The following is a 14,199-nucleotide window of genomic DNA, read 5'->3' on the forward strand; positions in this document are numbered from 1 at the left end:
GGTAGATGATACGTTCTTGTAAATAGCTTCGTATGATTTTATAATCATATTTTGTATCAAAATTTTGGAAAATACCATTAAGAATTTATGTGGAAACGTCGAATAAAGAAAAATACCGATCACTCGTATTGCTTGTTATATAATTGTTATTTGTGGTCGGTATCGTCGAAACAAAGATGATCGGACGGCCACTTTTCAACAGCGAAAGGAGTCCGGAGGCTCATGTCCAACGTACTTCTTATATCGTTCGATAGGTGTGACGAAATTAAGTTGCGAGGTTGTATAATCGAAAATCAATACGTGTCTTGTACTTTTTCCACTTAATTTATTACCAACGATCTACTTATAAATAAATATTTCAACATATTCAATTTAAAACTAAAACAATCTGTGATAAAAATTATTTATAGGTAACACAAGTAGTTTTTTTTTTTTCATGAAAATTAATAAACAGTTAACCGTGCGTGACCAAATCGAAATTATTTCCACGTCTGCGTAAAAACAAATTGAGACGAACGACGTTCAAAGAGAGGAAAAAAGATTAATAATCAAAATAGTAGGTACAGAAGCAAGAGAAGTTGAAAATAATAAAAAATTATTTCCTCAAAAGTTCTTATTCGCCGCAGGAACTTCGCAGAGGATATGTGTAAGATATTAAAATGCTGAAGTTTTACACGTTTCTCAAGGATCACGCGTATGTACATATATAGAAACGTTCAACCACAAGTTTCGTCCACTCCTATACTACACACTATATACTATATAAATATACACGCGAATGTTACGGTACCTACATAAAACAAAAGTTACGTCATGTTATTGGAAAACTTTCGATTTTTAAACATATCTGCGTGTGTGTCACTAAAATTGCTTACACTAAAACTATATGCATATACAACAAACATATACACGTACATGCGATAAGAATTATACCTATTTCTAATTTACAACGTAGAAGTAAAGAGAGAGAAAAAAAAAACAAAATTCAACACACGAAATATTATGTATAATATATCGCAGCAGCGTGACTGCGGCGCTTCGTTCGGCACATCGCGTTGATTTACGATAAATTCAATACATGTCTACAATATAAATTATAAATTCTATATAGTATATACATGTGCACACACATTTTTTTTTTTTTTTTTATTCACAGTGGCTACCTACCGCTTTACAATTTTATTGCCGCGTTAGAAAGCGCGACGTTCGACACGCGCAGAAGAACAGCGCCGATATTAGTGGCTTGCAATGCCTCTATAACATATAATAGCTTCTCTTGCAGCACGCACGCTACGTTATATCTTATTATTATACGAAGCGGTGAAATTCGGATCACCTTTCCCGCTACGGTTTTATTCTCAATGCATATTGCACGTTACCAGGTGCCGTTGCTATAGAATAATAATCATCGCCGCAGCACCAATGTGATACGTGTAAACTGTTCGCAAATTTTATACAAACCTCGCATATATGTATATATATATATATATACATATGCATATGCATGTAAGTATACGCTTGCGTAATAGTCCAAGTTTTGGTTCCACACTCACTTTTCACGACCGTTTATAATTATATACATATGTATTACATGTAGAGGCCTGGCGGAGTTGGCATTATGACTATCGGTAATAGAATATCGTTCACCGAATGTATCATACATGTACGTACTTCCTCTCCGCGCAGGAACACACATATTTACACATCCTCGTGTGACGGTGTCCGATTTGGACAGAGATCACTTTCGTTTTCGTTAATTGTCGTTAATTGTCAGCTTAATCGTACGTTTCCTCTTCCCACTGTAATAAACCTGGGTTGGTCATCAGTCGATTTTCATCTTAGCGATGTTTCCTTTTGCCACTACTAATCTCAGCGTGAATTTCTTCAGGGTGTAAACGAGGATCGTAACGAGGCTCACGTAGAACGCAGCTACGTCGATTGAATAGTAACGAATCGTCGTCATGTGCCTATGTGGTATAAATCATTCGTTATAAAGTTGATGGAAAAGTAGAGGATTTGCACAAATGCCTCGATTAGATGTGATAACGAGTTACCCTCGAAGTCGGGGAGTGAATTTGAGATAATTTAAAAGCCACTTACGCGCGAAACTTGCCGAAATATGCAAAACTCACCTGCTCGTGCTCTTAACGTGTTCAGCTCCGCGATATTTCGCCACGTGTTCGACCCACCAGGTAGCCAAGTCCTGAGGTTTTATCGGCAGGTCCTTTAGCAGGATGCTCTTCTGTATCGCGGCATTTCTGTAAGGGTTGCTCTTCGGGGAAGCGACCTTTAAAATTCCCTCGCGAAGCGCAGTCGCCGAGATGCTGGCGAGGTCCATCAAGAGTGCGTAGCCTTGTTTCTCTGATTCGGTAAAGAAAATGAGACAGTAAATAATAAAGGGGGGGTATCGATATCGATGAAAGCTTGTGCGCGGAGAAAGAATTTAAGAGAGTGCGAAGACTGTCGCTCCAAGTGATATTGGTGCGAGTTTTTTTTTTTCTTCTTACGTAACTTGCAATCACGCGTGACTGCGGTGTGACAAGTTGAGTCTTACGAATTTGCAATATAATATTGTAACACGTAATACAAATTCATCGTCGGTCACGTTGCGATTGTTGTTCGTCGAGTAAAATTTCAATTCTGCTCAGTGGTGACGAGAAATCGATGGATACGAATTAATTAAGGGGATATACATTCCAGTAGAGGACTAAAAAAAAATTATTCGATTCTATCGAGGTTTGTTTTATTCAAAATTTTGCTGATTCAAGTTTCATTTACGTGTTTTCTCTCCTTTTTTGTTTATATAAGCAATTAACGGCTAGGCGCTGTAATTGCCAATAACGTCAGTCGTTTCGCTTGGTGAAATGTTTAGCGGTGGCCACGATATATCGAAAACGTCTAAACCGACTTACTTCGATTAATTTTGAGACATTATTCTTGGATTCTCTTTGCCACGATTCCACTTCTTTCAAATCATTGCATACTTTCGACAGTTACGTTTAAAAACGTCGTAGATGTTTTACGAAAAATCAAATCTCAACTTAAAACAGTCGTCATAATAGAAATGGGTTGTGACTAAGAGGACAAAGTATCCAAGAGCACTTTCTCCAAATTTTATGTGAATAGTTTGAGTAGTTTTCGGTATACCGCGGGCACCGTAAAACGTAGTTATGTCATCGAGCGACGTGGTTGACGTTATTAAAAATAACCTTGCTTCCTATTGATCGATTCCGATAAAAAAGATATGTAAACGAAGCTCGATCTACATACCCTCGAATAAAGGAAACCCCAATCGATTCGAATATAATTGGTTGCCGAGATATGAATTCCCGATTTTCACCCACTTCGTACCCTCTTCACGTTCGGACCTTTCCAACGTGTTTTTAAAAATTTTTTACCGACACATCTATAATCCACAGCAGGGTTCAACCCTTTCAGTCACAACGCGATGCTCAGCGTCCCACTTTATAAATTTCCACGTCCTAACCTTATCACAGTTTATTTACAAATTCGGTAACAAGTTTCGTTAAGAATCATCGAATTTTGATAGTTTTTTTCCGATTTTACATCCGATTTTAAATTGGGTCCGCAATATTGGATTTTGAAATGATGAAATTCCGGTTTCGGATTCGTCACGATCAACAAAATTTCGGCCAAATAATAGATAACAAATACCGACCGGCCTGCGCTGCGTTTCCGTCGTGATCGCAGAATACCGGAAGTACAAGAGTCGGCGCCCCGTGAAATGCGGCTTCGTGTAGGGAAAGAAGTCCTCCGTGAGACACGAAAGCCTTGAGATTCGGGTGGCCCAACAACTCCTGCTGCGGCCACCACGCGGCTATCCTGACGTTGGGGGGAAGATTTTCTATCTTCCCACCCTCCCACTTCCAGACGACGTTGTAAGGCAGAGTAGAGAAGGCGGCGATGAAGATTTCGCGAAGAGCGTCAGGCATTCCAGCCGCGTGCACCGAGGAGCCCATCGAGACGAAGATGAAACCTGAAAGATTATTTTTTCTTGAGCCACCACCCTTACTTTCGACCCTTGCAATTAGAGTCTCGAGATTCCGTTCGCGGATTTTCGCGAGGCGCGAAGACGCCGCGTTATCGCCTCGTTACCGAGCTCGCGACGCTTCTCGACGTTCGAGGACCCTCCTCGTCTCTTCACTTGGCCTCGAATTTCCCGAAAATTCCTCCACGGGGCTTCGATAATGGAACGATGATTATGCCAAATGATCCCGGAAATTTTACCACCGCGAGAACTTTCCACGTTGGTTACGACAAGTGCGATATCAAGAAATCAACGACCAACCACGAACCGTCGTTACGTCATCAATGGCCTCGATGCCCCCTGCAGTCATCGCCTTTACGTAAGACGGACGTTCATCCCGGACCAAGAAAGTAGTACAGATGGAAAATACCTCGCAGGTGGACAGTTTTATTTATTTATTTATTTTTTCTCCGCAAAACACACGCGCGTAAACAAGTGTGACATAATAATACACGTTTGATATACGTTAGATTCGCTAATTGTTCTGTTGGGTTTTTTCTAGAAAAATATACCCGTTTTTACGAATTTTGACTAATTTTGGCGAGAAACTTTGCGGATAGTACAAATTCTATGGCATATATTAGGACAGAAATTTAGGTCATCGACTCTAAATATGACGAAGCAGAAATTACTTTCCATTAATCACGAGATTTTAATCGGTATAGTATATTGGAACAATAATTATAACCACAATGGCACCTTGTTTTTTCATTCATTAAAGTGTCCAGTGATTAAATCCAAGTTGACGAAATTTACTTCATTAACGAATATATTCAATGGACAGAACGAAACGTTACGAAGCACGGGTATACTTATGTACGTAAAAATTTGTAACAAAATCAGAGAGATTTCGAGAGTCGCAGAGAAAAGCACGAAAGGTCAGAAATTCGTTTCTGCGAGTTTGTTATCTTCGTTCACACGCGGAGATAATTTACGGGGAGAAAAATTTCTCGAGAGAAACAGAGAATGAAAGTGAACGACTCGCGCATCGTTCGCATTAATTTTACCTCTTCGCAGAAATAATTCAAGTTCCGTGCTGAGCTCCGTTGCCGGTCTGCAATGCAAACATGCAACGTTCACGACGTTTTGCAGATGTGGAAGAGAGTCCGCGACTGTGTAGTGGCTGTTTTGAAACGTCAATGGTACGTCAGCTATCAGATCCCTGACATCCGGGACGTCGTCGCCTGTAATTTGTGCGAAACGGAGAGGTGAACTTTGTTAGTATTCCGTTTACCATTCATTCACACCCATTCAGCCACGCCGCATAATGGCCGAGTTACAGCCGAGTCTGCAAATAGCTGAGATCGCGTGTTTATCAGCTATTATCACGCCATTATGCCGGTACATCCAAAGAATTTATTCTGTGTTTTATCGATTCACGGTGTACAAGAGAGGATGAATACCGCGGTCTATTAAGGATGAAGCTGACGGATCGCAAGTCTCATTGAATCAAATGTTAGGAAAGGAGAAACAAAAATGTTGAAAAATTTCCAGCAGCTTTATTTGCGCCAACGACGATGAACTTGAATGACGCAACATCTCCAATTTGTAACAGACGTGATTGTAACTGAATTCGAATAACACACTTTAAGATGTCAACGATCCGAGAGAAGGTTTTACAATTTCAGTGTTCGAAATTAATGAAATGGCGGTGGTGTTGTTTGTGAAATTTCTTACCGTTTACCTCTGGAAATTTACACGGTAAAAATAAATAAAACCAAAACATCAGAATCGGTTTAAAAACACCAGAGCTCAATCATATTGAACATTCTAATTTTAGAACCTTTTTCAAATTGTTGATATCTTATAGCTTGTGTTGTTCGAATTTGGTCTGGTTCGCTTCTACTGTACAGTAGGAATGTTGTTTCAATCGTGTTTACCATTATTGACGAAAACAACGTTATGGGAAATTTTTCAGTCGTTCTTTTCTTCCTTCTTGACTTAACGGCCAGTCGACTCATCCTCAACTACTAGAATGATGTTAAAAATTTCTCCGAAATCAAGTTTCATCGCCTATTTTCAAGACCGGTGAACTCGTTGAAACAAGAACGTTTTCATTGTCATTGTTTTTGTAGGTACGGTGTAACTGTATATCTGACAATTGTTTTTTTTTCCCCCTTTTTTACTATTGTACACGTATACCGTCCTCGGTGTAACACTATACGTACTCTTTCACTTCACTTCCGGTATTTTTCTAGGTTACAACAAAACAAACCTCCCATAAATTACTGTGCTGTTGTAAATTACACCGTGAAATATTATATTGAGAAATTACTCGCAAGAATGGCGGTACAGGATAATTACTATAATACGAATTTCTGTACGACTGTCATTTGTAAATGTCCACATTAGTGACAAAGTTCATTGAATAAGGTGGGAAAATTTTCTAATGAAAAGTTGTATGAATAATACAATACGTATGATTAACCTGATTGTTATTTTTTTAAGCTTGTATTATTAGAACGAAAAAATGATTTCTTTGAAGCAGCTGTGAAACATGTCGCGAACTTGTGCTCAGAGAAATAGTTTTTACTCTCCATAAAAGATAATTTATAGTACAAGAGTACCTAGATTCGTTTCGAGGGATTTATGAGGAGTCCTGTTCTGAAGGATTACGTAATAATTAGAAAAGTGCTTACTAAAGAGAACTTTTTATATGCAATTCGATGCAAATGAAAATATTTTGTCAGACAGTTTTTGCCGGTTTTTGGTTTCTTTTAGAAAAATGCGTTATGCGCGCCATAAGAAGCGGGCTTCAAGATCATCGCGTCACTTTTAAAGATCTCGTATTCAATTATTTTGTATTTCTGACGTTGAACTGCATGAAGAAAATGGACCGGCATGAGTTCTACAAGTTTTCGACAAGCCACCGACTATTCGAAGGCATAAATAGACCGCGGTTTTCAGAATGCAACGGGGTTCCTCTCGACGCAAAAACATACCTAATTGTTTCCTCAGAATGGGTTGAAGGTAGCCAGTAATCATGACCCAGTGCATCACCTCGAGGGTCATCAAACACGCGACGTTGACGATTCTCCGTATGAAATTCATGTCTTGAGTGAAAGCCTTTCCGAAGTACGGTGTGATCGACCACGGCGACGGGCTACCCTGTCGAGTTATGGATCCGGTGTAGAGGGCAACCTGCAAGATAAAAAGACGTTTCTGTCTTAGCGCGACATCTCTGGTTTCCAAGTTTATCAATTTCATTCCTAATCGCTGCGGATTCGTTGTAGGAAGCGGTAATTAATTGTACGCGCAGTAACGAACCTTGCCGCACAGACGCTTCGCAATCAGAAGGGGGGATAAGTAGGGATCAACGAAATCTCGAGAGATGCTTATTAAGCGAAAGATTAAGTCGAATAACACCCAACGCACCGATCGATATACCAGAGATAAGAATAAAGAAGATGAAGTAGGGATACGAAAGTTCATTTTCTCAAGCATGGATCGTAAAATTATACGTGAAGCAGAAAATGAAAAGCTTAAACCATCATTTTTTTTTTACAGATTCGTTGCCAGTTTCATGGTCTTCGTTAAAAATATCACGGGATGCAGTTGCCCGAGCACAAGAAAATTCTGTACCATATTCACGGTACAATAGACACGAGTACTCTTTTTATCACGTCTTTCTCAACCGGTAAACCAGATTGGGTTCTTTTTTTCTGATACCACTCGGCATGTTCGTCCTTAAATATTTACGACGAAAACGTTTTTAGCCAATCTTCGAAGAAAGGTGTTATGCAAACTCAGAAATTGTACAATAGCAAAGTCTTGAATTGTTGTTCGAGTGCGAGCTGAAAGTATAGCGCTGTCTGGAGTTCTCTCTTGTAAAAGTTTAATGAATCTCTCAGACTTTCGGTTTCTCATTTCCGTTGCAGTGATTCAGGTACCGCCACTGATTACTTCCGAGCCGTCCCAATGTTACTAGGTCGCATTACAGACTGCAGGATTCAGTGCATGAGCGTCGAACAAGCATCTTTTCATTCCATTTAAACAAATTTTTATTCGTCTACAATTAACTTGCGCCATCGTGAAACAAATGCACGGAGGTCGTTCGAGGAAGATGCGAAAATTGGTGCAGTGACGGTTCAACCCAGTTTGAATGACCGATCAATCAATCCTGCGGGAATCAAAACGGTGGAAATTTTTTCAAGTTACAAAAAAATCACCTAGCCTATTTTCGGTGCCTTTCACTGTGCGAAAAAATTTCCGTACGCCTGGAACTCATTGTCGGTTGAAGATAATTGCTTCGGAATAAAAAAAAAGTCTTTTCGAATTCTGGACAAAGTGACCGCGGTCGAACTAATTGGCCACTCTCGTCACTCGAGAATGAAATGAATAAAATTTTTACCAGTGATAAACCATGAATACAGATACGCTAGTTTATGATTCAAATATACAACGTTGTACTTTTTTACAGTATGCGACGTCTAGCTGTGGTAATCAGTGACACAAGATTGGGTGTATCGTCCTTAACTTTATCATTTAAATGAAGAGGTACTTCACTTGCAGGGATGCAATATCGCAGCAGGGATAAATTCGAATAACTTTTGCATGTTAATGGTTTAATTATCTCTCATAATCGAGTTTCGTCTATAATCAGACGGGAAAGTTTCAAGCATCAAAGAAGCCTCGCTGGGAAAAATATTTTTTCTTCACGATTCACAAACATATTGTGTACTCTCATCCTACGATGTGATCGTATTAAAGAATAAGGTTTGTACGCATAAAAGTGCGTTGAAAATAACCTACCGCTTGTGTTATGGAAAAAGATTATAAGTGAAAATATTTTCAAAACGTTTGTAAAACATTTATGCAAAGTTTATACGTCGGTAAAAACTTTAGAATCTATTGTAATTTAGTCGCTCGTGTAATCCTTCAAGAAAGGAATGGTCGTTAAAATATTTATACGAACGATATTCGTGTGGAACAGTTGAGGGTATAAAAAATATAAACAACGGAAACGTTTAGCTTAGAATATCGACTCGAACTATTTATAACGTTAAATACTTACAGTAACAAACATACCGTGTTGAACATTAGATAAATTCGATCGCAACTTTGGACAAAGAACGCACCTAGGAACCAAAATGTTGTGAAATATTTTCGTGTACTCGGCAATTTGAGAGTTTGTCAGCCGAGTATCCGACACTGTACAAATAGAAAATGTCTGCAAAGATACCGTTGCGGCAAATGAGGAGGTTCAAGGCCGGGTAAATATGTCAATAAAATATTCTCACTGTGTTCAGCATGATCGTTGGCACGTTCTCCTTGTGCAGAATCGCCAGTAAACATTCCGGATAAGTCCCGTCAAGCACCGCGACGTGCCATCGAGCTCTTGGATCTCCTTCCGGTTTCCTGAGGGAGTTAAGCGACGTCTCGTCCTGCAGGAGCGCTTCGCAGGCTTCCCATCCGTACCGCATCGCGTCCCAGGGTGATAGAGGAAGTTCGTTCCGGAATCTCGATCCCACCAAATCCCATTCGGCGGTGTAGTTTCCGACGTAGGCCTTGAAAAAAAGAAAAAAAATAGAAAAAGAAACAAAAAAAAAAAATTAAACAAAATCGTTCGCATTAGATCATAAAGCGTTCCGGTCTATTTCATCTTCCTCCCGTACAGCCAGAGCGTGTATCTATCGATGAAATTGCTCCGTTATTTTCTCTCTTTGGTAATTCTTAACCGCGAAATTGATTCGACGCAACGTTGTATAAGCCTTTATTGTTATCACACTTGTCAAACTCTCGACGAGGGTGGCAAGAATAATAACAACGAAACTCCGTTCGTCGCAGGATACGGCTCGCAGAGTGTTGCACATACTGGCGATTCTGAAGCAACACTTTTTTCCTCGAGCCAAATGTCAGTCGGTAGTTAAACACGTTTTATGGAACTTGTGCGTATGCACTTATGCCCGAAGGTTCGTCGGTGATTGCCGATTGGCAAATTTACCACGGAATTTAAAATACACGCGGAAGGAATGCACCTGCCGTGATTTGTCTTTTATTCCAGTGTCGAAAAATTCCTAAAATAAAGTGTGATTCGACGAAGCCAAACGTGCTTTCCCTCACAGACACACTTTCTTAAGCGAAATTTCTTCATTATCTTATTTCGTGAGGTGTCCAGTGCTTGACTTTTGTTCGTCAACGCGTTGAAAATCAAGACTGTTAAGAAAGACTCATTGAATCGGCCTTGTTGCCACACGCGGTAACATACAGGGAAAGCAACGTGTATTCCGACGGGAAATAATTATTAGTCAGCAGAGCCATTCGCAAGAACTTCTTCCAAGTTTCTCCAGAGCACACACTACGACATTTCGTTTAGTCGTAATATCTGTAAACGGTAAAACGGTAAATTAAACGCCGGAAGACGAGCCTTGACTTCGCTGGGTGGTCTTGAAAATGGCTTGGAAGAGAAAAACCCAACTCCAAATACAGAGCCTTGCGGGAACTTGGAAGAGTCCGGTGAGCACCGGAAATTCGCAGCGAGTGCGAGCGAAAGAAGGGAATCCCTTTTGTTGTACCCTTGGTACGAACGTAGATTGAGACATTAGTCTGGAGTTGAGATATAACCCACCTCTAAAACGGGAGGCACAAATTCGCGCAGTGCGTTATTTGCCGCGGGGCCAGTGAACGCGCTGAAAAGGGTTACGTTGTGTCCTCTCTCCTTCAGAATAGTACCAAGGGCGACAAACGGTACCGTGTGGGACTTTGTGCCTCCCATCGTGGCCAGCAATACATTGTAGCTTTCCGCTGGTTGCGGTGAGGAATATACGAAGTGCAGGCAGGCAATCAACAGGTGTACGAGTTCACGACCCATGATCAGCGACAAGGTTGAACTTTGAACCAACGAGCTTCAAAGTCATAAAGTTGAAGTTAACCGCTCTCCCCTATTCCCTTAGACTTTTGCCTTCCGTTATCCTGCGGGATGTGAATCACTGCAGAACGGTGACGTTTGGTTTGTTCTCCGAATAATTGTGTGGCAGATTTTTTGTCAGATTCGCACTTGTCACTGCGGATACAATTCAGCGCAGCTAGTCTTTCCTGTGGGATAATAACCGTGGATTTTTTTGTATGTGTATCGTTGCTGTTTCCACTGCTCAGCACTGCGTTCTAATAACCATTTAGTGATTCATCCCTGTATTTACACCAGCGTTGTTGACAATGGTTTTATTTCTTTAGACTAATGAACCGCGGTTGGGTTCATCGCCGCATTACCGGTACCGACGAACAAGCACATAACTTCACTCGCGGTTTTTAAACGCGGGTAAATAACTCGAATCGGGGGTTGCAGATTAATTTAGACAGACCTATTATTACCGTTGTGATTCCACTAACGCTTCGGCCCCGTTACGAACATTTAGCAACGAAATATAAAAACGTGTATGTCGTGCATGTGTCAATCGATTGATCAACTCGGCTGTTTACTTTCGAAACGTTGAAATACGCGAAAGCAATTATACTGGAACCGTTTGTTTTTTTTCCACCTATCACATCGACGGAAGTGGGAGAATTACAAGGAAAAGCAAAAAAAAATCAGATATGCACATGGAAGTGTAAACGCGTATGGAAGTTTCGTTTGTTTCGCGGTTATAAGCGAAAAGTTCAAATCGCGGCGAGCGTGAAAGTGTGACTGGCCAGCAGTTTCATTATCAGTTGAGTCCAAGAGAGAGTTAACCCCACCTTCGGTGGTTCTTCAGGCCCCCCTGACCTGGTCCTGGTTCTTCGCAACCGTCAGGTGAACACCGCTCAGCGATGACGCGCCTGCAATACTAGATTATACCTGATCACCTACGCGCGTTTCGATTTCATTTACAGTTCTCGGTACACGTACAATATCCTTCCGATCTTGACGAGTGCCTCGCACAATTTTTCCTCCGCGACGCTTTGGAATAAAAAAAGCTCACGTGATTTACCCGCTTCTGCAAGGTTTAACGCGTTATTATACAGCTGCGGGGTGGAGCTCGGCCTTTTTAAAATGGTTATTAATTACTATCCTCGCGAATATTCATCACGAGTGTATGCCTACTTATACCGCCAGTTCTCACGTGTCTTGTTTCTTCCTTGACCATCTTCTCGCCGTTTGTCGCGCAACACGGACGGAATCTCTTTCTGTACGTCCATGTCCAAGCGATAACTGCATCGCGGGCTCGGGGACAAGTCGTTGCTGTTATATACCTGATTTGCTTACGCACGTGGGTTACCTCGCCGTAATTTGTCTTTCTAACTGCAGTAACCCGACCCGTTATGACTATTACCGTAATACTCGTATTCTGGAATGAGTGAAAGAGAAAAACGAGAATTGTGAAAAATTTATGTGTATCACCGAGTCAACTTGTTCTGGATAAACCGAGCGAAATTAACTCGCGTATGACTGCAGATAAATTCCCCTTGCAACTAATTTTTTCTTTTTACCCTGTTTCCAGTTGTCGTTCTTTTACGTTAAGTTCACCAGTTTTGTAATTAAATCATTAAGCAATTGGATTATACAGCCGTCGGGAAGAAAATTAAACTTCTTTTTTTTTCTCTCGAACGGAATGTCGGAGAGGAGACGCGTCGGGTTCGATGGACGATCGAAGAACGTCGGTTGTTGTCGGTTTTTCTTCATTTTTGTGTAACCTCAGCCGGTTGCGCATAGCGGTATTATTGTAGAATCGATTTCAACGCTCTCAGGTACGACAGTGTTCGAACGCAACGGCTGTTACATGCTCTACCGGTCATCGGACGATTCCAAAAAAGTCAGGTACACGTGTAAAATAGTGCGAGAAACCCGACACAACTCCGCACGTCGACTGTGCTACAATGTAGGCATATTATACGCAAGTGGTAAAAAGTATGACACGAATTTACCCGTTACCGAGCTACAGGCTGTTGGACCGTTAAGTTTCTAGCAGGCTCATCACCGCGATTCTCGAATTTCAAGTACCTGTGGATACTTCCGTCAACTATGACCACCGCCTGCGTGTATACACCGACAACCACATGCTGCCGTATAATATGTGCCCACGCGCTTATGCTCCTAGAGCCTTGAACGCGGGGAATGTGTTCGACGTGAGAGGCACGATTTTTGCTCTGCACGCTCATTCATTATAGCTGCAATCCATAACCTACCTTTCATCGAGAGGCCAATCTCGCTTATACTGGCCAAAGTCTTGAGATTTCTGCAGGCTTTCAACGGAGGGGAAATCGGTGCTGAAATATTCTTGCCATAATCCTGTCGGGTGTGAATAAGCTTCGGGTAATCGTCGAATGCTGGAAATCATCTTAGAGCCGAAGTAAAATCGCAAGTGGCCGTCTCAGCAGCAGCCATTTTGGATTTTTCCCGTCTACTGTTTTACCACGCGTATTACGATCACTTCTTTCTTCTCCTGCAATTAACCGTAATCGTGGCTTCGCGTAGTAACTCTGATTTTACAAGTCTCACGTACGTAAAACCGCGGTCAATTCCGAGAAACGGAAAAGGCTGCCGTGCAACTTTATATGTAACGAAGAGGAAAGTTGGTCGAAACCGGGCGGTTCGATTCTCCGGTCGCTTCGTTTGTGCAACATCAATGAGTCGGGTAAAGTTGTAATAGAAGAATTTCGAATCGGTACCGCGAATACCGTTCAACTCTGAAATCACATTCGCGTGATCCTTGCGCGTAAATGCACGCTGTGCGATCGAGTCACGTATAATTTTGGGATTGAATCGTACGCGGTGTCGACCTTGCCGTGATTCGCAAAAATGATTTCCAAACACGCGGTATGCAAATGACTACCGTTGTGTACGTATAACCTGCACCGGTCTCGTAAATTATGGACCTACTGAAACAATTTCGTCAAAAATTTTAGAAAGTTTTGCCCGCGGCCTACCGATCCACTCGATCAGCTGTGTAGACTGAGAACCCATAGGTATACAAGTAGGTATGTATCACGTATCCATGTCCGTCGACGCTGCACCTTGCCTGGAATCGACTTATCGGTGATCTCCTTGCATTCTGACGATTCGATGCCATCGATTACGTAACCAGCTGCAGTATGGTACGTACGTACATACATACTTGAATAACAGTTGTGTAAAGAGCCGTTTAAGTATATGGAACGAGGGTTCGAGGTTTGCAAAGGACGAGAAATGCACAGTTTTTCAAATGTATATATATATATATATGTATATGTATGCA

General features: G+C 41.3%; 1 protein-coding gene across 1 annotated transcript; it reads right to left on the bottom strand.

The window, feature by feature from the left end:
- Positions 1-296: 296 nt before the first annotated feature.
- LOC124185748 (UDP-glucosyltransferase 2-like) lies at positions 297-11,879 on the bottom strand. Its single transcript, XM_046576819.1, has 7 exons — positions 10,617-11,879; positions 9,289-9,555; positions 6,991-7,189; positions 5,056-5,232; positions 3,680-3,997; positions 2,133-2,361; positions 297-1,967 (listed from the first exon to the last, which is right to left on the bottom strand). The coding sequence occupies exons 1-7, from the start codon at positions 10,857-10,859 to the stop codon at positions 1,823-1,825; spliced, it is 1,578 nt and encodes a 525-aa protein (XP_046432775.1). The 5' UTR covers positions 10,860-11,879; the 3' UTR covers positions 297-1,822.
- Positions 11,880-14,199: the final 2,320 nt, after the last annotated feature.

The sequence above is a fragment of the Neodiprion fabricii genome, chromosome 6 (assembly GCF_021155785.1).
Source record: "Neodiprion fabricii isolate iyNeoFabr1 chromosome 6, iyNeoFabr1.1, whole genome shotgun sequence".
In the NCBI taxonomy this organism is placed as follows: Eukaryota; Metazoa; Arthropoda; class Insecta; order Hymenoptera; family Diprionidae; genus Neodiprion; species Neodiprion fabricii.

What these genes read in the sequence shown, in the direction of transcription:
- LOC124185748 (XM_046576819.1), bottom strand. Translation starts at nt 10,859, where the DNA reads ATGGGTCGTGAACTCGTACACCTGTTGATTGCCTGCCTGCACTTCGTA. An exon ending in CAACGATCATGCTGAACACA is followed by an intron (nt 7,190 to 9,288) that starts GTGAGAATATTT and finishes TTTATCTTGCAG; the next exon opens with GTTGCCCTCTACACCGGATC. An exon ending in CATTCTGAGGAAACAATTAG is followed by an intron (nt 5,233 to 6,990) that starts GTATGTTTTTGC and finishes CACAAATTACAG; the next exon opens with GCGACGACGTCCCGGATGTC.